The sequence below is a fragment of the Dipodomys spectabilis genome, unplaced genomic scaffold (assembly GCF_019054845.1).
Source record: "Dipodomys spectabilis isolate Male_0828 unplaced genomic scaffold, ASM1905484v1 ptg000146l, whole genome shotgun sequence".
NCBI classification, from domain to species: Eukaryota; Metazoa; Chordata; class Mammalia; order Rodentia; family Heteromyidae; genus Dipodomys; species Dipodomys spectabilis.
The window spans coordinates 66,352-92,181 of NW_024870823.1; the positions used below are offsets into that span (position 1 = coordinate 66,352).

At 38.3% G+C, this 25,830-nt stretch overlaps 1 protein-coding gene across 2 annotated transcripts in view; it reads right to left on the reverse strand.

The window, feature by feature from the left end:
* Nucleotides 1-1,371: 1,371 nt before the first annotated feature.
* Nucleotides 1,372-25,830, reverse strand: part of Rad51b (RAD51 paralog B) — a 77,984-nt gene continuing 53,525 nt past the window's right edge. For both annotated transcript variants that reach the window (XM_042691837.1, XM_042691835.1), the window contains one exon: nt 1,372-1,417. In XM_042691837.1, the coding sequence (XP_042547771.1) occupies nt 1,409-1,417 (9 nt within the window). In that variant the 3' untranslated portion in view covers nt 1,372-1,408. The remainder of the gene's footprint in view (nt 1,418-25,830) is intronic.

Here is a 25,830-nt window from a genome sequence, read left to right on the forward strand (position 1 = left end):
CCAGCATACAAGAAGTCTTCTGTGTCTTTTTTTCTGTCCCCAGAAATAAAAATAAGAGCTGGCAGCCAAGAGCCCATGGCTCATGCCTATAATCCTAATCACTCAGGAGGCTGAAATCTAAGATCTCAGTTCAAAGTCAGCTAGAGTAGGAAAGTCCATGAGGCTCTTATCTCCAATTAAGCACCACAAAACCAGGAATAGAGCTGTGGCTCAAGTGGTAGAACACTAGCCTTGAGCAAAAAAAGCTCAGGGACAATGCCCAACCCTTGAGTTCAAGCCCCAGGACCAGCACCAGGTAATAATAATAATAGTAATAGTAATAATAGGGAGCTCTTGACTACAGGTCTTAACAAGGAGTTGTTTAATACTATTACAAGTTTCATTATTGCTGGCTCCAGAACCTTCCATAATCAATCTTGTTCTTCCTACTTTGTCAGAAGTCATCTGAAGCTAGTCTGAGCTCTGTTCTAACTCTGCCTTTGTTGCTTAGCTCTGTATATGTGGCTCCCTTCTTTTGTCTTATTTGTCAAGAATTTTTTTGTAAATCTTAGCTTCCTCAGTTCATCTCTACTACTAAGAGTTCATTAGGCAGGGCAGAATATTCTATGTATATGGTATTAAAAAAAAACCCCACCATGATCAAAGGAATAGGTAAAAAGCAAGCTTGAGGAACCAGGAGGAAGCTGTTGAGGCGAGAGTACATGTATATTGTTAGTAACAGGAAGTGAGCACAAAGGAGAGGAAGATTATGACCAGAAAATGAGACAAGAACAAACAGATTGGGACCAGATTATGAAACTATGGCCTGACAAGTTAAGTTTAGTTTAGCTAAACATTAATGAGAACTCATGAAAGGTTTTTAAACCAGAGAATGATATGATTAGATCTCCTTTTAAAGAGATTGGACGCACTATGGAGAATGGATTACAAAATGGAAAGACTGAAAATAGATAAGTAGCTCTCTAAAGAACTGAAATGAAAAAGGCTAAACAGGGCTAATAGCCATGAGGACAGAGAAAAGGGAATGAAGATATTCAAAAGCAATTTTTGAGATAGAAGAGACAGGGACAGGACTTGTTGATAAGATTGGTATAGAGACTAGGCAAACAAAAGGACTCAAGATAAATGTGTAGTTTCCAGCTGAGAGGAGAGGGAGGCCATTAATGAAGACAGAAAATATGAAAGGGGAGGCAAGGTTGAGGGTGCATGGGAAAATGTGTTTGGGATTTGTTGAACTATTTGCTAGGATATCAATTCTTACTAAGCTCCAAAAGGATAAGAATCTTGTTTGCTAATTTTCCTCATGCTGCACCCAGTGTAAAGCCGTGTGCATACAAGTTTGTGAGAACGGTGATAATGCTAACCTACGCCAAGATAATTGAGACTTGACAACATTGAAGATATCTCTTCAAAGTGCCTGTGCGGAAAGGAAAGATGAGACAAGATGGTTTGTTTTACTTTTCTGTCAAATTCCTCCTTTAGTAGTTTCCAAAAAGAAATGTCTCATAATAATAGGGTTTTTAACAAGAAGGTCTATTACTAAGAACAGCCTGCGGTAGACCATAATACCTCTCACAAATTCACATTCTACACATTCCAATATTCAAGTCACATCACCTCTAATTCTCTTTCTTGTTCAAGAACCTGCACTACCACTTAAGATTCTAAAACCTGCCACACCCAATAGTCAAATATAATCAGAGCCCTTTAAACAATTCGAGGGGGGAAAATGGGAAAAACCCACTGCTGTTTTATTTTAAAAACTTCGGGGGAGGTATAGGAAAAAAAAAAAAAAAGCACCATTTGTTCTGGTTAAGGCTGTTGTGCAATGTTTTCTGGAGTTTTTGCCTTGTAGGCATGTTGAAATCATAACTAAATCAATCAGCTCGAGCCACACAAAGAAACAATGTTCCCTTCCCCCTTGGATGCCTCAGTGGCATCTTTTCTACCAAGTGCATACACTTTAGAGCTGTTTTGTTTTTAATCCTCTGCCAAGTTAACTTTTAGTTCTATTTTAATCCCAGTAACCATAGTAAATTCCAAATTTTTGACAAAAAAAAAACAAAAACGCTTTTCCTCCCTCAGAATCCCACTCACTGTCCCTTCCTGGAGCTCATTGGCTGAACTGCCAATCTCTTTCCATGGTAAAGATAAAGATAAATAAACTATATTTCCTGACATTTACATGTTATCATGCATATAAAGTATATAAAGTAGTCCTCTGACTGTCTTTTTTTTTTGGGGGGGGGAGGAGGGATAAAGTCATGGGGGCTTGAACTCTGGGCCTGGGCGCTGTCCCTCAGCTCTTCAGCTCTAGGCTAACACTCTACCACTTGAGCCACAGCGCCACTTCTGGTTTTCTGGTGGTTTATTGGAGATAAGTCTCATGGACTTTTCTGCCTAGTCTTTGAACCTGGATCCTCATATCTCAGCCTCCTGAGTAGCTAGAATTCCAGGCATGAGCCACCAGCACCCAGCTCTGCCTGCTATTTTTAAAAATACATTTATGTGTGCTGTAGGGGAATGAACAAGCACATAAACTCAGAGATCTGGGCTCAGTCTCATTTATTTCAGTTGACTAGATGGCATTAGCAAAATAAAAAGTTAGGAAAACAGACTAGATGGTTTTCAAGTACAAATATTTTCTTTCACTTTCAAATTCTGATTCTAGGGTCTGGGTCAGATTTAGCACAGTACTAGCCTAGAAGTACTAGCCTAGCATGTAAAAGGCTCTAGGTTCAACCCAAGCACTGGGAAAGAAAAATAAAACGAAACAAAAACCTGGCATATTAATTTGAAACTATATTCTATATTCTACCAAGAGTTATACATTGTTTTATTTATTAAAAATAGAGAAAGATTACAGCCCACTTAGATTGTCCAGCTCTGTTATGAAGAAGGGAGACCAGGACTGAAAGAAACACAACACAATGTTCTCACTGATCCAGTCGCTTCCACCTATAATCTTGGTACTCAGGAGGCTGAGATCTGAAAATCAGTTCAAAGCCAGCTCAGGTAGACAAATCCAAGAGATTCTTATCTCATATTACCCATCAAAAAGAAAGAAGTAGAAGTATGACAAGCCAGCCATGAGTCAATTTTTTTAAACAAATGAGGCTATACAATTGTATAAGTATACAAATATACTAGTTGTGTATCGTTTTCATTAAAGTATTCTCATTATAAATATTTAAATACTACAAAGAATACCAAAAATGCAACAAAACATTCAAAATTTCACCAATGAGAAATATTTATTTCTTTTTTTGGTAGCATGAGCTGCATACTCTGATGTTATCAAACTCCTAAAATCTTGAGATAAGGTCCTACAACAAAAATCTGTCTTTCTAAAGTGAAAAATAAAAGCTGTACGTTCTCCTGAAATGTTATAGTTTAAAAAACAAAAACAAGAGTCTTCAATGATGAGTAAAACTCAAAGGCATCTTTAATGAAGAGATAAAACTGTCATAGAATGATCAAGTGCAATCAAACCATTTCTGAATTTGAATTTCAACTCCTGATAAGCTGAGTGACTTTTTTTCTTTGTTGTTATTTTATATATTTTTTAAGCTGAGTGACTTTTACTAAGGAATTTGATTTCTCTGCACCTAATTCCTTATGCACACAATAGGAATTATACTTATTTCTGTCAAGTAGCATTTTTACACATTTAATATATAGTATTAAATTAATGGTACCAAAAAGGAAAATATAAGCACTTATTATTTGTAACTTTATACAAATATGAAGGTAATATAGGCAAATAAACAATCAATAAAGTTGTATGCATCTGTATTCAAAAGAAAACATAACATAATAACCGCTGACTCATTCATAAATTCTAACCATCTATCATCTAATAGGATTTAGATACAGCTTGAGCCTTGAGCTATCTTTAGTTTTCAAGGCTAATTTTCAATGGAAAGTACTGACTAAAAAAATTAAGCAGGCTGGGGTCCGTTGGCTCGTCTGTAATCCTAGCTACTCAGGAGGCTGAGATCTGAGGATCATGGTTCAAAGCCAGCCTGGGCTCAAAAGTCCCTGAGACTCTTATCTCCATTAAAACTACCAGAAAACTGGAAGTGGTGCTGTGGGTCAAGTGGTAGAGTATTCGCCTTGAGCTGAAGAGCTCTCTCTCTCTCTCTCTCTCTCTCTCTCTATATATATATATATATATAGAGAGAGAGAGAGAGAGAGAGAGAGAGAGAACAGAAACATTCTTAAAAATCCAAAAGTAATAGCCTAAATTTTAAGGTTGATAATACTGGCAATAGATTTATAAATAGATTACAGAATAAAACATAAAATGAAAATTTTAGATGGCCAATATGTAAGTAGTATGACTAATAAAGATTAACACCAAAGTATATATAACATGAAAACTGACTATACCAAAAGACCTGACAAGTATCCCCTAAAATTTCTTTGAAATATGATAGAAAAATTATTGACAGCTCTAGACAAAAAACACATTAAACAAAGTAACAGAGCAAGAGGTTTTCAAGGAAATATTAAAGCAATCTTATCAGTTTAGAAATACTACCTTTTAATGCTCCAAAATATTTAATAAAGAAAACTAACTTTAATAGTTGTGTCTAGATGACTGACTTTGAATGTCTAGTTTTATAACTTAGTGATGGGTGTTTTTAAAAATGGACACTGCACTGGACGCTGCCAGGTGCTGGTGACTCATGCTTGTAATCTTAGCTACTCAGTAGGCTAACATCTAAGGATCTTGGTTCAAAGCCAGCCTTGGCAGAAAAGTCTGTGAGACTCTTTATTCCAATTAAGCACGTTTTTTAAAGAGATAACACTAGTAAAATTAGTTTAGAGGTTAAAGCATCATCCAATCTGATTCACTTGGCTACAACTTCATCTCAGCAAATTCACATCCAATCTTCACTATTCCAGGTCCCTGTCCCAAATGAAAAAGAGAATGAAAAGAGAGAAGAATATATTCTCACTGTAGCTTTTATCTGAGTTTTCTGTCTACTCAGTCATGATTTCATACTAAGTTTGTTTGATAAGCTCTTGGTGGTAAGCCTAGACATTTCATTTTTCCTTCATGAAAACTAATGTGTGTGGCATATCTGAATTTTTCACCTTTTTACAAGAGAGTTGCTCTTTTTGGTGACATAAGATTCATTGCTTCTTTTTGGTGACATAAGATTCATTGCTGTGTGAGGAAGCCCCTTGCCAGTCTGGCTGGACACAATTAATTCCACCTCTGTGTTCACTTGGATTAATAGTGATCAAATGTGGTCAAACTGAAGACAGGAAGTAAAATCACCACCATTACAAAAACATAAAACTTCATGGAAATTTATGCTAATCATTATGTAAAATAAATAGACATGAGATCCCTGCCTTCCAGAAGCCTCTGTGCTATAACAGATGATGCTGACATATAAACATATTCATGATGCACAGCAGACATGATGGCTACCAGTAAGACCAAACTAAATCAACAACAGCTAAATATTTACAAAGTATTAGAAATTTATTATGTGCCATGAATTTTGTGTATTATATATAATAGTCTCTGGAATGGGAGAAAGATGAATGAAGATACATTTGTTTCCTGATTCTATTTTAATTCTTCCTATACCTTTAGTTTTAATCAGATAGTGATTATATTTTTGTTCTACAAAAGTGAATACTAACTTTTTTAAGTTGCAGGCAAGTTGTATCCACTATATGAGTACAGACTATGAAAATACAGTACAGCAAATTTTATTATACTTTCTAATGATGGTAAGAGCCAGAACAGAAATCCACTTCTTAAATCTCCCCTCAAGAAAACACATATGATTTACATCACAATCCCAAGTCAACCGTTTGGAAATGTTAACTTTTTAAATGTTAGAATCTGAACTTTGGGGGAATTTGAGTGTTGTAAATGGTACTGCCATTCCCATTCAGTGTTAGCTATTCTATTTCTCTGAAACTTTCTCTGGCCATCTTTATATCTTTGGACCTTCTTTTCACATCCTTTTTTCTCTTTATCTTTTCTTGTCTTTCTCTAACTGTGAGATCCATAGATGTAAGATAGATATAAAGAAGCAGTTTTAAAGAAGCTCCCAAGGGATCAAGATGCAGTGAACTTGTAAACTGATTTGTTGAATTGACACCCTTTGTACACTACTTAAAGATAATAAAGATAAATTGTAAAGAAATAAACTGCTCCAAAAATAGTGGGATTGGGGTGTGTGTGTGTGTGTGTGTGTGTGTGTGTGTGTGTGTGTGTGTGTGTTTGTGTGTGTGTGTGTTTTGCTATATTGCCACGCTGGTCCTGAACTCCCAGATTCAAGTGATTCTCCTGTGTCAGCCTCCCAAGTAGCTAACTATATAAATACACACTCCTGAGCTAAACTTTCTCTTCACTTTTGTGTGTGTGTGTGTATGTGTGTGTATGTGTGTGTGTGTGTGTGTGTGCGCGTGTGTGTCGGTTGTGGGGCCTGAACTCTGGGCCTGGGCACTGTCCCTCAGCTCTTCAGCTCAAGGATAGTGCTTTCCCACTTGAGCCACAGCGCCACTTCCAGCTTGTTCTATATGGTGCTGAGGAATCAAACACAGGGCCTCATGCATGCAAGGCATGTACTCTACCACTGATTCCCAGCCCCTTTCTCTCCACTTTTAAGAAGAGAAAGAATCTGTTTCTTAAGTCCTTTCAATGCATCATAATAAGTAAAAGAGTTTGAAGTGGAGACTTCAGAGATTATCTGGGCTTCAGACACAGTGAACCTCTTTCCCTCAAAGGTCCCATGTTCTCTCACACCCCGGTGGTTTACATTGCTGGGATCATATTATCTGTGACCCACTCTCCCCATCTTAAATAAGCCAATAGCTACTCCACTTCTGCACAGGCAGGACTTGAGTTTTGCTTTGTATTTACAAGCCTTCCTGGATTTCTCCTCTAGTTCTACTTACTATATATATATCCTATTCCATTTACCTGTGCAATTCTCCTTATTTTTTCCTAGGACTAAAAAACAACAAGAACAAAAAATAAACCCAACAACAACAACAACAAAACTAGGGCTTTATCACCTAGCTCTAGCAAATATCTGACACATGGTAGGTGTTAATGACAGTTTGTTAAAGAGATGAATGACAAGCCAATTGCCTGACTGAAACAAAGTATGTTATATACTTCTAAAACAGCATTACACAACAAATTTCTGTAACTCAATGTCTATGTTGGCCAATATCACAGCTACTACCTACATGTGGCTACTGAACACTTGAAATGAAATGTAATTCAGGCAACTGACATTGTAAATTTCATTTAATTTTCTTCAATTTAATAGCCAGATATAGTTAGCGGTTAACATGCTGAACATTGTAGCTCGATGGCCACAATGGGGATATAAAATATTCTGCACAACTTGGTTTGTTTATACTGTGTAACACATAAAACTTTAAAATATGCTTTACCAATACAATTTAACTTTCCTAAGTGAAATTACTTTTAACAGATTATGCAATTTGAGGACAGGAATTTTATCTTGTTAATCATCATCTGAATATATAGTAAATACTTAACATTTCTTTTTTAAAAAATTAACAGTTAAACTGCAAATACTAACTTTAAAGAATTCTGTGTATTTAAAGAATCTTATGGCCAGGCACTGGGTGGCCAGGCACCAGCAGCTCATGCCTATAATCCTAGCTACTCAAGAGGCTGAGACCTGAAAATTGGAATTTAAAGCCAGCCCAGGCAGGAAAATCCATGAGACTCTTACCTCCAATTAACCAGCAAAAAGACAGAAGTAGAGCTCTAGCTCAAGTGGTAGAGTGCTAGTCTTTGAGCAAAAAAATCTCAGGGATAGCGTCCAGGCCCTGAGCTCAAGCCCTATTACTAATGAAAGAAAAAAATCTTGGGTCTGTGTCTATTTATTTTCCTCCCAGAGAGGGAAGGGGTGACATTGTTGAAAAGAAATATACTCTTTATCTGACATAATGTAACTGTAACTCCTCTCTACATCATGTTTACAATAACAATAAATAATATTTAAACTAAAAAAACCCACAACAGATAAAAATAAAGTAAAAACAAAAAAGATATTATGATATCTGGACTGATTATCTTCCATAGTAAGAACTAAAGAACCCTGTACCCTTGCCAGGTGCGGTGGCTCACACCTGTAATCCTAACTACTCAGGAGGCTGAGATCTGAGGATCATGGTTCAAAACCAACCTGGGAAAAGACCACGAGGCTCTCATCTCCAATAAAACCACCAGAAAACCAGAAGTGGCGCTATGGCTCAAGTGGTAGAATGCTAGCCTTGAGCTGAAGAGCTAAGGGAGAGCACCCAGGCCCAGAGTTCAAGCCCCACAACTGACAAAAAAAAAAAAAAAAGAACCCTGTACCCATGACTCACACCTAGAATCCTAGCTACTCAGGAGCTGAGAACTAGAGGATGGTAGTTCTAAGCCAGCCCAGGCAGAAAAGTATACAAGACTCCATCTCCTATTAATCAGCAGAAAAAGTCTAGCTGGAGACATGCCTCAAGTGATAAGAGTATTAGCTGTTCACAAGCAAGCTGAAGAAGAGTTCAAGGCCCTAAGTTCAAGCTAAAGGAAAAGAAAAGAAAGGGAAAAGGAAAAGGGAAAAGAAAGGAGAAAAAAAAGAAAATTGAAAGCAAAAGAAATGAAAGAAGAGGGAGGAGGCAGGAAGAGTGGCCAGTCAAATGCTTAGTGGCTCATACTTATACTCCTGGTTCTTTGGGAATCTGAGATATGAAGATCATATTTCTAGGTCAGCCAAGAAAAGAAAAATTTGCAAGTCTCCACCTCAGTAGAAAGCTGGTGTAGTTGCATGTGCCTGTCATCGCACCTATGATAGGAAGCCTAAAATAGGTCAACTGCAATCCAGCCCTACACTTCCTATAGTGAACCCTTATCTCAAAAATAACCAATATGTCCTAATTTCCACCTTTTCTCCATCACTGCTTCTGTTAATAACTTTTTTTTTGCCAAAAGCCTATCTCTTAACCTACATCCATCCTAACCCTCCCAAATCCTACTCCTGTTATACTGTCCAGTTCACACACACCTCATTCATGTCAACCAAAGTCTGGTCTACACAGTTCTCTGAGACAGTTAATTCTGCTTTGTTCTATAGAAGCCTGAATATTTATTCTCTCCCTTGCTACAAAATAAGTTATCCAAGGTGAGCAACAATATCTTAGTCATCTTGCTTTCTGCAGTACTTTGCACAGTGTTCTTACTAGACGGTCTTGGAGTATGTGTTGCATTAATGAAATCTCACAAAACATCTGATGTAATTACAGGCATTATCAGTGTAATCATCTGATTCAGGAGTAGTAAGTGCTGAAAACATTTGTGTCTTTTGCTTTTAGAATCCTCAGACAGTCGTGTTCTACCAATCATCTCTTACATGAGGTGTTTCTGACCACATTAGATACTCTAATGTTAATTTCCAAATCCTAGTATTACTAAGAAGCTGCTCTCTCTTCCTCCTTCTCCTTCTCCTTCTCCTTCTCCTCCTTCTCTTTTTTGCCAATTTTTTCAAAAGACAAAACTTATTAAATTTAATATAAGGTTGTGATACTACTTTTTTTTTTCCTGAGGACAGCAGCTATAACATCTGTCTTTCTTCAAAAGATGTTTTTGGACAGGGCCAAACTTCAACATGTCAGTTAGACCACAGTACACATATCTAACTACAGTAATATGTTACTAATCTTTGTAAGTGCTCTGGTTCTGTTCATGTACATCATCAGAATGCATAACAACATTGAATATTACTTTTCCCCATATATCTTTCCATTTGTATACATACTTCAGTTACTCATCTATGCACAGATTTTATTTCTATTTGAAATCTCACACTGCTATGTGCTTTATTACTAACAATATTTTAAAATACATTATTACATTTCAGAAACTTTGGGTGACTGTTTTTCACTTTTGAAATCCAGTTTTTACCAATTGTCATCTTCTCTATAATAAAACTAGGGAAATTTCTGTATATATAATTTGAGTAATATTTAATTAAGAAGAGATTCTTGGAGCCTTTGTGAAAAATACCAATATAACATAAACAATAAAAATTAAAGAAATCCTAGATTAGAAATGAGAAGTAACTGGACTTTCCTGGAAACAATGGCTAGACTTCATTCTGGTATTAATTAATCCCAATGAAAATTTTTTCAATATCTAAAGAATATATTAGTTTAACCATTCTAATAGCACTTGGAAATGTATATGCCTTTTCAACATTTGTAAGTCACATGGGGTTATTTGCTTAAAAGAACGTGAGGTAAGGAAATATTTCCATATGCTAGAAAATACTTCCATCAGTTTAAATAAGACAAAAGAAAAATGTGGTTTGCAAATGAAAATTATATTTAAAAGGTGCCCTTATAAGAATGAAGTACCTTCAGGGTTAACTGTAAACAATTGTGCAGCCCTATAAGATCACAAACAACAGAGCAGAATGATTATTTACATGAGTTGCCAAAAATATGCTAGGTCATTAAAATCTGTTCTAGTTCAGATAAACTTGAACTGCCACATGTTGATAAGTCTTTCATGACTCAGGATCATAGGATCAAGAGGATACAGGCTCCAACTTCCCAGTTTTAAATTTTTAACCATGTTATGACTCCTTTTTATTTAAGACTTTCAAACTGAGAAGACAATATGACTTGGGGGGGGGGGAGAGAATGGATTAAACTATATTACAGGGTAAAGATAGTTGCCTATTTAACAAACATGAAGCCCTGAGTTCAAAGTCTAGTACCAATTTCTTAAAGTTGCCTTGTTTTGGTTTACAAGCCATTTAATGTTCAATATTTTTCTGGGGAAAAAAAAATGGCTTATAAAAGCTAGGCACTTGTAGCTTATACCTATTATGCTACCTACTCAGGAGGCTAAGATCTGAAAATCAGTTTGAAGCCAACTAGGGCAGAAAAATCTGAGTCTTATCTCCAAAAAAAAAAAAAAAACAGAAGTGGAGGTATGGTTCAAGTAGAAGAACACTAGCCTTGAGTGAAAACCAAAAGAGCAATTTACTGAGTTCATGCCCCAGTACCAGCACAAAAAACAATATATATGTATGTCTATATGTCTCACTTAAAGCGAGGCATCAGCGGCTTTTGCCTGTAACCTTAGCTACTCTAGAGGTTGAAAACTGATGATCCTGGTTCAAAACCAGCCAGGAGAGGAAAGTACATGAGACTCTCATCTCCAAGTAACCAACAAAAAAAACCCAAAGTGAAGCAGTGGCTCACATGATAGAGTGGTACCCTTGAGAGGGAACAAAAAAACAACGATTCAGTTCAAGCCCCAGGACCAGTAGTATACCCACCTAAACCCCCACCCCACCCCTGCAAAAAAAAAAGAGCTATATAAAGCTAAGAAGAAGTAGATATCTTAAAATACAGAAACATAGTAGGAGGAAACTACTCATAAATAAGGTAATGTTCTGAGAGAAAATAACTTCTTTGAATGTATTACAATATTAAAATGTATTTGTGGCTTAAAGTACAACTAATACTTTCCAACTTACAAATCTTGTATAACCGTAACAACTGGAAGATTTATTTTTGCTGAAGTTATTCTCCAACTCTGTTGAAAACAAACAAGCCTTATTTAAGGCTGTTAAGATAAAATTGTCTTGGTGGTGAACTAACTTCCCCCTCCATAACTGGTTTTTTGAAAATTAGGTCTAAAGCGCCATCTACTGTGTCTGTTCTGATCACTTCGCTTTTACAGATTATTAAATGCCAGAGTGCTGCAAAAATGAGAAAAGTAGCAAATTGTTCCCAAGAAATTAAAGAAAACGTACATTTTCCCCATCACATACTTTTATATATAGTAAGGCTTTCTTTTCACTTTCTCTGGAAGTAGGCCTAACACAAGACAAACACCAGAGTAGGGAACATCCCTCTATATATAAAAGAGACATACTTTTTTTTTTTTTAATCCCTTGAGACATACTTTTTGTTTTCACAGGGCTGGGATTTGAACCTAGAACCTTGTCCATTTCAGGCAAGTGCTTCATCTCTGAGTTATAGCCCCATCCCTGACAATAAACTTACTTATCACTTACTTGTGTTAAGGAGTTTCCTAAGTACCTTTCATAACCTCTGAGGCAGATGCCATTAGTATCATCCCAATTTTAGATATAAGGAAATTGAGGAACAAAGGACCATTACTCTGTCCATGTTACATAGCTAGTTAAGGAACCAGACATTCGGATTCAAGCATCCATCCATCTTCACCATTACACCACGTTTTCTGTTACTCTCAGTGGACTCACAATGATTAGTAATCATACATCAGCCATTACAAATGCATAGAACTGTATCATGCTTTATTTCTGTGCCTTCTAACGTTCTACTTTTTTAGGCTTCTTTGGGATCGTTGGGTTCATATATATGAAAGTATTCTTTGCTGGGCGCTGGTGGCTCACACCTGTAATCCTAGCTACTCAGGAGGCTGAGATCTGAGGATCATGGTTCCGAGCCAAACTGGGCAGGGAAAGTCTACGAGACTCTTATCTCCAATTAACCACCAGAAAACCAGAAGTAGCAGTGTGGCTCAAATGGTAGAGTACTCACCTTGAGCTGAAGAGCACAGGGACAGCGCCCAAGCCCAGAGTTCAAGCCCCACGACCAAAAGAAAGAGAGAAAGAGAGAGACAGAGAGAGACAGAGAGAGAGAGAGTGAGAGAGAAAAGAAAGAAAGAAAGAAAAAGAAAGAAAGAAAGAATTCTTTTATGCAGAGAAAAATTGTTAAAATACCTAGGCCTTACTGTGGAGATCCTGATTCAATAAGTCTAAACTAGAATCTGAAATCTTTTTTGTCTATTTGTTTTGTGGTGAACTAAATCCAGACTCAGTACATGGTAGGCAAGGGTATGCCACTATAATTCCAGCCCTGGAATATTAAATCCTTACTTTTAACCAGCTATGTATCAATGGCTCCTACATGTAATCCTAGCTACTCAGAAGGCTAAGGTCTGAGGATCATGGTTCAAAGCCAGTCAGGGCAGACAAATATGAGATCTTATCTCTAATTAACCACTAAAAAGCCAAAAGTAGAGCTGTGGTTCAAGTGGTAGAGCACTAGCCTTGAGGGGGAAAAAAAAAGCTCAGGGACAGCATCAGGCCCTGAGTTCAAACCCCAGCATCTGTATGTATACAAACACACACACACACACACACACACACACACACACACACACACACACACACAAGTGCCTTCAAGATTGATACAGCAGTATGAGGCCTTGCATACAGAACCACAAAGTTGTATTTTTTCATACAAAAGATAATACTGGAAAAAGGAATTTCTCCTGACTCTCACATTTTAAGGGTTTATACACAGAGAACTATGAAAGCAGAAGTCTTTCATAAACTTAAACATATAGGGGACTGTGTCTTTATAATGACTTTCAAAAGAGGAAAACATATCATTGGTAAAGAAATTTTAATGTCGTTTTAATAATCTCAAACAATATAGAAGAAATGAAGTTAAGTCTTCCTAACTGCTTCTATATACAAACTATATACAAACTCTTTTCTGACCCTCTGTATAATTTATTCTCTGAGTGATTGTTTTGAAAAGTCACTCTATGGACTCTCATTGAACAGAAGACAAGGAGTTAGCACAACTACTACCACTACCACCAACACACAAACTCTCTCTTAATTAAAACAAAGTTTCCATGGATTAAGCCATTGATTTAAGCTGGGATCTAGTAGTTGACACCTATAATCCTAGCTACTCAGGAGATCTGCGAACCCAGATTCAAAGCCAGCCAAGGCAGACAAATCTGGAGATTCTGATCTCCAATTAACTAGCAAAAATCTGGAACTACAGCTATATAGCTCAAGTGCTAGAACACTAGCCTTTAACAAAAAAGCCAAGTAAAAGCTCAAACCTCAGTACCAACACACACACACACACACACACACATACACACACACACACACACACTCTCTGACTTGCTCTCCCATGTCAGTACAATTGAATGCTGTTTATTTGATTCATATGCCCATACTAAAATACAAATAAAATCAAGCATCGTTAAGGAAGGTGCTATGACTCGAGTATTCTTTTGAAATGGATGCATAATGTATAGGTGGTTGGGTGGGAGGGGTAAGGGGGTGGATGGATGGATGTCACAGCCCACAACTCTTGTGACAATGTCTATCTTACTTTGAAACTTCAGTACACAGATGTAGTCTTAAGGGAATCTCCAGCTACTGTACAACCTCCTGTTTCCTCCCTAAGAATACACTGGCAATCAGAGACGTTTTTTTGTTTCTGTTTTTTTAAGAAAAGGTCACTTATAAATATGATATGTTGGGCTGAGGGAATGTTCAGTGTTAAAGTATGTATGTAGCATGTATGAGACCCTGGGTTCAATCCCAGCACCAGTGAATTAATAACCAAAAACAAACAAACAAATATATAAAATACAGTCTGATTATAATATGATGAAATAGGTATATTAACAAGCTTCTGTAACTTAGATGTTTAAACAAGTTAATGTTTATGAAATATATCAACTGAGATCTTACTCTGCCACTATTATTATATAAATATTCCTGCAACTTCTCATAGTAATTTTTTTCAAAATCACTTTTCAAAGTAATAAATGGAAGTTTACTTCACTTTATATTTTAAAATCTATTATTAGGATGTGGCACTGTGGCTCAAGTGATAGAGCACTCACTTTGAGCTGAAGAGCTCAGGGATAGCACCCAGGCCCAGAGTTCAAGCCCCAAGACTAACAGAGAGAGAGAGAGAGAGAGAGAGAGAGAGAGAGACTATTAAATGAGATAAAGTCTACATGCATATAAAAAAATCTACTATTAGTTTGAATGCCCATCTTACTCATCAAACTTGGGCTCTAAATGACAGTTGTCTGTTTCAAAATCAAAATAACCTACAAAACAGGGACCTACTACAAAAACCAGTCAAAAGAATGTATAAAAGGCTCATCATCCCCCAAAAAATGCATGCATAAATATATAATTCTTCATGAATATTTTGAAGGGAAATAACACCCATCTGAATATATTACTACTGGTATCCAAAAAGAAAGACATTCAGCATATTTTTAAATGCCTGTCCTTGGTCACCATAACTATTGCCATAATTGTTTTCATTTTCTATATATCAAAATGTTCTTTGGCTTGACTCTTTCCTTTAGTGAACAGGATCAAAGCCAAGTCCTTTACAAAGACTCCAGTCTTCCTCTGGAGGACTTGGCAGGCTTTTCCACTTCCCATAAACCTTCGCTTCAAGTCCAATGCATCTGCTACCACATTGCCCAATCTTTCCACAACTCCAAATACTCTGAAGCAGCTTCCCAGAAATCCCTGTTTGGATCAGCAAAACCATTTGGTGTCATCATCAGATTTCACCATTTCCTTTTGTACTCATTAAAACACTAACAAGCATGATCTTGGTGTCAACCCTTGAGGTTCTGCTATGAACCTCTCTCCGGCTGAAGTTAAGCCATTCTCTGCTATGTTGTGAGTCCCATCACAGAAACAGGATGTTTTTATTTGTGACAAGTTTACTTTTCAATGGCTATTTTTTAAGTGAAAATTTCAAAACACATTATAAAAGTAAAGAAGGAAAAATCCCAAAGAAAGGTCAAAGACACCAGCAAAGAGGAATGGCTCTTGGTTGAGTTGTCTTATGAAAGCACTCAAACCATCTCAGATCTATCGAATTCTTAAACTTTAACACAACTTTGACCTTTCCTCTCCAATTGCGTATTTCTGTTAGGATCCTAAGACATTTGAAGATTCTAGATGAATTATAACCAGTAAGTCCATCTACTTCACTAAGTTTTTCTTCTCTTTAATACCTTTAAAGAGAGAAAAGCAAACAGTCCTTATGCAGAAAGTAGAAGAGCAAACAGCTTTCCACTCAAACTAGTCTGTTCTGTGAACAAGAGAAATCACTCTTTCTTTTATTCAAGTGCAAATCAATTTGAAGCTTTATTCTGCTTTCCCATCCTTCCCTCCACAGCTGCATTAAAGATGAGATTTGGGAATAAAAGGAAACGAAGCTGAGGCCAAAAAGCAATACTGTCCATATGCAAACGCACTCAAAGAGCAGTGAAGTTCTGTACATCCCTTCCCACATTTGCCATTCTAGCATATCCCAAGGCAAAAAGGAGGTAATACTAATTAAACCATATGCAATCCTGTTTAAACAACTTCTAGAATGACATCAAAAAAAGGATAAGGTCACAAGTCTCCTCCCTTCTAACTCTAGGCCTGACTCAGACCAGAAGCATTCTCAAGATTCTCTTTTAGCTCTGAGATGGATAAACTAAGGCAGGACCAAGAAAGGGAGTAGAGAGACCCTCATGGTCTTTTAAGATGCTTGTGGAACAAGAGGATGACAGGCAAGTAACAGTGAAGCAGAATTCTCTTGGCTTCTCTTACTGCGTGTAAAATCAAGGCAAAAATCCTCCCCTGAAAAGCTGAGAATTTCAGTAAATATTATTTTATATGGTCAGATGCACATAGCTATTATGCCTATGTGATCCTCTCCTAAGAACATCCTCCTTTGGTCTCACTCTGTGTGAATGGCTAGAGACCAGTTTCATTTATCATGTCCCAATGTATTTTTTTTTCTTTTACCATGCAGTGTGTTTACTTGTAGATTTATAGGCACATTCTAGTTACCACAGATGAGGGAAACCACACAATCTATGTTTTCTTTGGGTTTGGCTTACTTTTCTTTTCTTCATTGCCATTTTTGTTTTCATTTCCTTTCTGTCTTGTTTATTCATTTATCTGTCTATGGGAGGGTGAAAGGGGGCACAGAAATGGTGAGACAAAAGGTGAATAAATACAGGAGTGATACTCACTAGATGCTGTATTTGAAAAGGAACTCTACAACTTGTGGGTGGGGACAGGAGGGGAAAACTGGGAGAGAGAGAGGGAAGGGATGACATTGTCCAGAAAAAAATGCAATTTTTATCTGGCATATAACTGTAAGCCTTCTGTACATTACCTTTACAATAACAATAAAAAAAATTTTAAACTGAGACTTCAGGCAGCCCTTGTCCTACAAGGGAGGGTGCTGGGTAAATTTATAATCCCAGCAATGTACTTACTTAGCACCAGTGAAGCACACAACTGAAAAGCCTCACCTCAAAATCAAACTCTGCTAGGATCCAAAGGGTATTCTCAAAGGTTTTTATGCAGATGTCATTCAAATGTTATTATTATATTTTATATTTTACATATATTATAGTTACAATGTTGTTTTTAATACTGTTCCTTGGATTTTGCCCCACACAGATCTCCCAAGTCACAGAAGTACCATGAACAATATCCATATGTATAAAATGCAAAACTACATTCCTCCTACTTATGAATTCCAAGGTAAACACCACGAGGAGCACGTGAGACAAAACTCAGAGCTCATTCCAAATTAAACACTACATCACGTGCACAGTTAGAAGGCTTCAAAACCCAAACCCCACCACTGTTCTGCATGGCTCACAAGCCAGGCTTGGATAAGCACATGACTATATTGTAAAAAGCAAACATGAATTGGAAAGCAGGGGTAAAGGGTGAAAACAGTCTCAGGCAGGACCTTTCCCAGAAAACCCTTGCTGTTTTCTATGAACATTTGTATTATTTGAGATATAGACAAAGGAGGAAATAGTACTTTGCTCTGTTTCTTTTTCTACCGATAACACTTAATTCTAAGACTGCCATTCACAATAAGGAAGCCCTACAAGCATTTCAAAATCCTCAGCTAAGCAAAGCACAAATACTAAATGCACGCACGTACACACACACATGCGTGTGCACGCACGCACACGCACCCACACACACACACACTTGCTGAGATAATGAATACTGAAATGTCTGGCAGGCTCACCCAGACACCATCCTTTAGACCTATAAGCTAGGACTAAACAGACTACTTGGGAACTTGTAGGAAGAGAAACAGGACAATCAATTCATGAGAAAAAGACTTCTCCATGATTACGTTTCAAAATTAAAGTTAAAAAAAAAAAGACGGGTGTAGGATGTATAAAGATAGATATAGTCTGGCTAACTAGGTGAGCTCCGTTTTTCCCTCCCATGAATTAACATAAGTAAAAGCTTTAAAGATATTATTCAGATCAAAAAATGTTTAATTACTGAAATATTATGATTTTAATGTCAAACAATAATAATTTATGGTTTTTTTGTTTTGTTTTGTTTTGTTTTTGCCGGTCGTGGGGCCTGTACTTTGGGCCTGGGTGCTGTCCCTCAGCTCTTCAGCTCAAGGCTAGCGCTTTACCACTTGAGCCACAGTGCCACCTCCAGCTTTTTCTGCTTATGTGGTGCTGAAGAATTGAAGCCAGGCCTCATTCATGCAAGGCAAGCACTCTACCACTGAGCCACCTTTCCAGCTCTAATTTATGTAATTATATAACACTTGAGAAGTATAAAAGGACAAACATACTGTGTAGGTTATGAAGCACAATTATAGAATGTAAACCTTTGAACTATTAAGTTAAACTCTTTCTAACCTCCTATGGACTAAACGTTTATATCTCTTCTCCTAATCCCCAGTGTAACTATATTTGGACATGGGGCCTCAGCGAGGGAGACTGCATTTGGAAGGTAGAGTCCCCATGATAGGAAACATACAGGATAACATAACTAGACAGAAAGTCCTCACCAAGAACCAATGCTATCATCAGGCACTGGTGGCACACACCTATAAATCCTAGCTATTCAGGTGGCTGAGATCTGAAGATCATAGTTCAAAGCCAGTCCGGATAGGAAATTCTGAGAGACTCTTATCTCTGATTAACTACCAAAAAAGTCAGAAGTGGAACTGTGGCTCAAGCGGGAGAGTGCCAGCCTTGAGCCAAAAAAAAAAGCTCAAAGACAACTCCTGAGTTCAAGATTCAGTATTGGCATGCACACACACGCGCGCGCATACGCATACACACACACACACACACACACACACACACACACACACACACACACACACACACACACACACACACGCACGCACAAGAACTGCCACATGCTGGCACCCTGACCTCAGACTTTCACCATCCAGAACCATGAGAAAGAAATGTTTGCTCTGTGAGCTGTCTAACACATTCTGTCACCATGTGAAGACACGATTGCAGTGCAGTTACACAAGGGTTCTGCCCAAATGCCATCTTCCTGCCTCCCTCCCAATGGTCATCACGATTCTGAATTATATGTCTATTTTATTCTTGCTTTTTTATTGTGTTTTGTTGTCATTGTTTTGTTATTTTTGTCGGCCGTGGGTCTTGAACTCTGGGCCTTGGTGCTGTCCCTCAGCTCTTCAGTTCAAGGCTAACACTCTACCACTTAAGCCACAGCACCACTTCCAGTTTTCTGGTGGTTAAATGGAGATAAGAGTCTCATAGACGGAAGTGGCGCTGTAGCTCAAGTGGTAGAGTGCTCGCCTTGAGCTGAAGAGCTGAGGGACAGCACCCAGGCCCAGAGTTCAAGCCCCACGACTGACAAAAAAAAAAAAAGAGTCTCATAGACTTTCTTGCCCAGGCTGGCTTTGAATCTGGATCCTCAGATCTCAGCCTCCTGAGTAACTAGTCTTTATTCTTGCCTTTTTAGAAACAGCTTGCAGCACAGCTGTCAGGAGTTTTCCTTTCATAAAAGGAATTTAACATTTCTCTTATATTGTCCAGTTTAGGTACACTACCTAATTTATACAAGAAGCTACCTAAAAGCACACACAGTATGATTTTCATTTTTTGAAGCTTTCATATCCTAGAGCACCATGACACATATCACACACTGGGTACATACATGTACCTAAAATGGGCCTAGATTCCCGTTGTGTGCTCTCGTTTGTGTGAGGGGAAAACAAGGAGAAAAGCCTATCTGCACTTGCCTGTGTGTCATCTCCCTACAAAATCTAAAGTACCTTAAACAATGGATTATTCCTTATTTGCTCTAATTTACCAATACCTAGCAGAGTACGAGGAATCTATAAAATTACAGCAGAAAGCCAGGCACTGGTGGCTCACACCTACAATCCGACCTACTCAGGAGATTGAGATCTGAGGATCATAGTTCAAAGCCAGCCTGGCCAAGAAAGTCTGTGAGACTCTTATCTCCAATAAATCACCACAAGAAAATGGGAAGTGGAGCTGTGGCTAAAAGTGAGAGGGCACTAACCTTGAGCAAAAAAGCCCAAGGACAGCACCCACACCCAGATTTCAAGACCCTTGATCAACAACCACCAAAATTACAACAGATACAGATTTCAGTGTTTCACAATCAGAGTGGATCAACAACAGCAGCAAATACTCCTCTTTTGATCACTGTTTTTCTCATCTAACAGACCTCTTGTAATCCCCATGCCCAAGTTTACCAATTGTCTCCCTAGACTATGAATTGGTACAATGGTCACTGCCTCATACATATTCTAGGTAAAAATCTTACTTGGCACAGAAATTGTCAAATGAGACCCTTTCCCCAAGGGTTACACAGGGCTGACTCCTTAGTCTGGGTGAGTACATTATCACACTGGAAGCTTTAGTAGCATTTCAGCTATGCTTAACCACAGATGCCAATGTGACAAGAAGATGAAACTGTTTCCTGCTTAAGGATATCATCATCTACAAAGCAGACTATGCACAAGCTGACAGAGAAGTCCCAGCTACTTGACAGCAAGGAGTTTCACAACCACCTTAGCACATCTTTACATTCTGTACTGAACCCAAGTCTCTTGGGGGCTGTGTTCTAAAGCTGAAGCCAACACCCTCAAAGATGTCAGCATTATGCAATACACCCATGGTTACAAATGTGTCCATCAGCTCCAAGCAACAAAACTGACAGTTAATGCCATTTCATATTCAAAATAAAGTTGTACTATCTTCCCCCTAAAACATTAGTGTTAGAAAAACCTCACTGACTCATCGCTTCATTATGCTCCAAGCATCAGATTAAGATCAAGATCTAAAATATCTTTCTGGGTGTGGAGAGAAGTCAGGAGAGAAAGTGCCTAAAGAATCCAAGCCAGTCTTAAGACATTAACACGAAAGAGCTTTCTCCTTCCTTTTTTTCATTCTTTCTTCTATCTTCCTTCTTGTATATTTCCTTTCTTCCCTCTTCTTTCTTTTCATAAAACTCTTTTATTTACTCATTTATTATTTATTTACTTACTTTTGAGACAGGGTCTCACCTAATTAGCTCAAGCCAGCCTTCAATCACAATCCTCTAGCTCAGTCTCCTGACCAGCTGAGATTATAGTCATATCACCACATCTGACTAAAAAAAATCTCTCTTAAGGAACAAATGTATTATTATTCCAAAGGGTTTCATGGTTATACTGTAGGGAACAAAGTTTAGGGAACTGTCCACATAAGTATACATTATCTATAGTCTGGCATTAGTTCTTATAAAAATGAAAATTAAAAAAAAAAAAAAAGGCCAGGCACTGGTGGCTCTCACTTGTAATCCTAGCTACTCAAGAGGCTGAGATCTGAAGATCTCGGTTCAAAGCCAGCCCCGGGCAGGAAACTCCGTGAGACTCTTATCTCCAATAAACAACTAGAAAACCGGAAATGGCACTGTGGCTCAAGCAGTAGAGCATTCACCTTGAGCACAGGGACAGTGGCCAAGCCCAGAGTTCAAGCCCCATGACCAACAACAACAACAAAAAAAAAAGAGACTGAGATCTAAGGATCACAGTTCAAAGCCAGCCTGGGCAGAATAGTCCCTATGAGACTCTTATCTCCAAAAAAACTGGAAACAGCACAGTGGCTCAAGTGGTAGAGTGCTAGTCTTCAGAACAAAGAGGCACAGGGACAACACTCAGGCCCTGAGTTCAAGCCCCCGGACTGGCCAAAAAAAACTTTGTGGCACATACCAGGCAGCTACTTTACAAAACTTAGAACTAGGGACTGGGAAAGTGGCTCAGTGGTAGAGTGCTTGCCTTGCATGCATGAGGCCCTGGATTTGATTCCTCAGTACCACGTAAGCAGAAAAAGCCAGAAGTGGTACTGTGGCTCAAGTGGTAGAGTGCTAGCCTTGAGCTGAAGAGCTGAGGGACAGTGCCCAAGCTCAGAGTTCAGGCCCCATAACTGGCAAAAAAACAACAATAACAAAAACCTTAGAACTGTACACATAACAGCTGAAAAGCCTGGGTCAGGATCCATGTTGATTTCACTGACAGACCATCCCATGGGAAGAAAAACCCTGAGGAGGAAGACAGTATTCTCAAAAAGCTATCTGTGCTCTATTCCAGATCCCTGAGGCAAAAAAAAGAAAATCCGCTCTCCAGTGCCTATAACTTGCCAGATATGATCACTTTTTAATTCACTTCAATCAACTTTAAAGATATTCTAATTACTACTCTGTTCAACATCCAGCTAAAGGTGTGGCGAGGGGACTGAGAACATTCTCAAATGGAACACTGGGATACTGGCCAAGAAGACAGGCAAGTGATCACAACTATCTCATGTTTATCAAAGCAGTCCATAGGCTCAGCTGTGATTGGAGAAACATCTCCATCCATAGCATGCCAAGGACACATTTTGTTTTCTCTGCCTACCCCCCACCTATACATGAGTCTTCTTTACCAAGCCTAAAGGAAAAGATAGACCACTTGCAGCCCTAAGGCACAGGCCCATTGGGAGGGCCTTCCTCTGATGGTTTGATAAAGGCAGTACTATTATCAATCCTTTAAGAACCACTTTGTCCTTCGAGGTTGTTTTATGTTGTAGCTATGTCTCTATCTGTATATTACACTTGAGCCACAAAAGGGGGAATCATCCATTTCTTTCTCAGTATCCCAGTCCCTTTCCCTATCGACATTGAACAAGGATAATGTAAAGGCAGCAGGAAGAAAGTATGTTGTGTGCTGCAGGTCATTATATTTCACATGGCAGTTTAGTCTTTATTTGGCTCCCTATAATTGTATTCCATACTGAGTTAGGACACAGCTTTGAGTTTCCAAAAGAAGGCATCTGTTAACCCCTTCATGGCTACCTAATGCAAGCAAGCATAATACTTACAACACTTCTAAATCACCTTATTTGATCATGTTGTATATACTGTATTATAGAGATATAAGACATATTTCTACTTTAAAAAAACATCAAGAAAATGAAAAAACAGGTACTCACTAGATACTATGTTGAAAATGGACTATATAACTTGGGAATGAGAACAGGAGGGAAAGAACAAGGGAAGACATTGTTCAAAAAGAAATGGACTCTTTATCTGACTGTAATCCTTCTGAATATCACCTTTATAACAACAATTAAAAATGCATGGAAAAAATTGAAAAGACAAATTGGAGGCAATATTTAAAAATCAAATCATTGCTGGGCATTGGTGGCTCACATCTGCAATCCTAGTTACTCAGGAGGCTGAAATCTGAGGGTCGCAGTTCAAAGCCAACCCAGGAAAGTCCGTGAGACTCCATTTAACCACCAGAAAAACTGGAAATGGCACTGTGGCTCCAGTAGTAGAATGCTTGCCTTGAGCTGAAGAGCTGAGGGATAAGTGCCCAGGTCCAGAGTTCAAGACCCATGACCAACAAAAAAATAATAATAATCAAGTCATCTTTAATAAGGCACTAATATCCAATGTAGAATGAACTCTTTCAAACAATAATAACAGACAAATCTAGAGACAGAAAATAACTGTTGTCAGAGGCTGCAACAATGATTGCTACTGGGTACAGGGTTTCTTTATGAGGTGATGAAAATTTTGGAATTAGACAGTGATGATTGCTGCACAATCTGAATATGTTTTAGAAAAACAGTCTAAATTATATACTTTAAAAGGGTGAAATTATATAGTTTTTGAATTATATCGTGTTCTTTACAAATCAACAAGCATGCTGCGTGCTAGTGCCTCGTGCCAGTAATCCTAGCTACTTGGGAGCCTGAGACCAGGCAGAATATGGTTCAAAGCCAGCCCAAGTAAAAGTTTTTTGTTTTGTTTTGTTTTTTGGGACCAGTCGTGGGGCCTGAACTCTGGGCCTGGGCGCTGTCCCTCAGCTCTTCAGCTCAAGGCTAGCACTCTACCACTTGAGCCACAGCGCCACTTCCGGCTTTTTTCTTTTTGCTTATGTGGTGCTGAGGAATTGAACCCAGGGCCTCAGGCATGCAAGGCAAGCACTCTACCTCTGAGCCACCTTCCCAGCCCCCAAGTAAAAGTTTTTGAGAACCCTTCTCAATCTATAGCTGTGTGCAGTGGCATACACTGGTCATCCTAGCTACCTGGGAGACTAAGATAGGAAGGGACACAGTTCTAAGCCAGGCTGGACAAGAAAGTCCACAAGACTTCATCTCAATAGAAGGAGCGAGGCATGTTAGCAATGCCTTTCATCCCAACTACTACAAGAAGACTAAATAGGCAGACTGAAGTTCATGCACACATCTGGGGAGGAAACAAGACCCTATCTCAAAAAGGGCCAGGCTAAGTAGAAGTGACTGCCTAACGTACAAGGCTCTGAGTTCAAACCCCAGTACTGCCTATAAACAAACAAACAAACAAATAAATGCTTATACATACTCATATATGTTGTGTTAGAGGAAGGGCTTTATGGTACATCTCAAAATTAATCCTTTTAGGAAGAATTCCTATACAAAGCTATCTTATACAAGCTATCCTATAACTAGTCAAATTCATTCACGTATTTAATGTAAGTTTATTGAGTACTTACCATCTGGTAATACTGGGATTATATACATAAATGAGAAATAGGCTTACCATAAAAGAATTTGCCATTATGGGAAAACACAAAAACTGCCTTGAAAACAGGCTGTGATGGCAGCTTGCTATATAAAAGAGGAGTGGGATCCTGCCAGGAAAGTTTTTTAAATCAAATGTCTAAATTCTACAAAGACCAGAAAGAATCAAGCCTATGCCTGAATAAGGGTCCCCATCTGATCCTACTGCAATCCTTCATGAGCAAGTGGATGGACTTTCTTTCTTTCTCTCTCTCCTTCTGTCTCTGTCTCTGTCTCTGTCTCTGTCTCTCTTTCTCTCTCTCTCTCTCTCTCTCTCTCTCTCTCTCTCTCTCTCTCTCTGTCTGCTTCTGTCTGTCTGTCTCTGACTCTGTCCCTGTCTGTCTGCCTCTGTCTGTCTCTGTCTTTGTCTCTGTCTCTCCCTCCCCAGTCCATTAATAAAAGCCAGATATCAGAAAAAGCTCCACAGTTCTGAACAAAACACATTTCCTTCTCTCTAGAATCTAGTTTTTTCAAATATATGAATAAATTAATGAATATATAAAGTTGTTCTTTTTTACATGGGTGCTCATACCAATAATCCTAGCTACTCAAGAGGCTGAGATCAAGAGTTTCATGGTTCAAAGTCAGCTGAGGTAGAAAAGTTTGAGAGACTCCATCTCCAAAATCACCAGCAATGGACTGGCTCAAGTAGTAGAGCATCAACTAAACAAGCAAGCCAAGCCAGTGTGAACCCCTGGGTTCAAATTCAAGGACTGCCAAAAAATTTTTTTAAATTACAAAAATTTATTCTCTGGTAGGAAAATTAAATAGAGAATATGAAAGAGAAAAAAAAGAATATTTCTTTGCCCATTATTTAACATACTTTATGAAACAAGGTATCAATATTTTAATTTGAGGGGGCTGGGAAGGTGACTCAATGGTAGAATGCTTACCTTGCATGCCTGAGGCCCTGGGTTCAATTCCTCAGCACCACATAAGCAGAAAAAGCCAGAAGTGGTGCTGTGGCTCAAGTGGTAGAGTGCTAGCCTTGAGCTGAAGAGCTGAGGGACAGCACCCAGGCCCAGAGTCCAGGCCCCACAACTAACACACATATTCAAAAA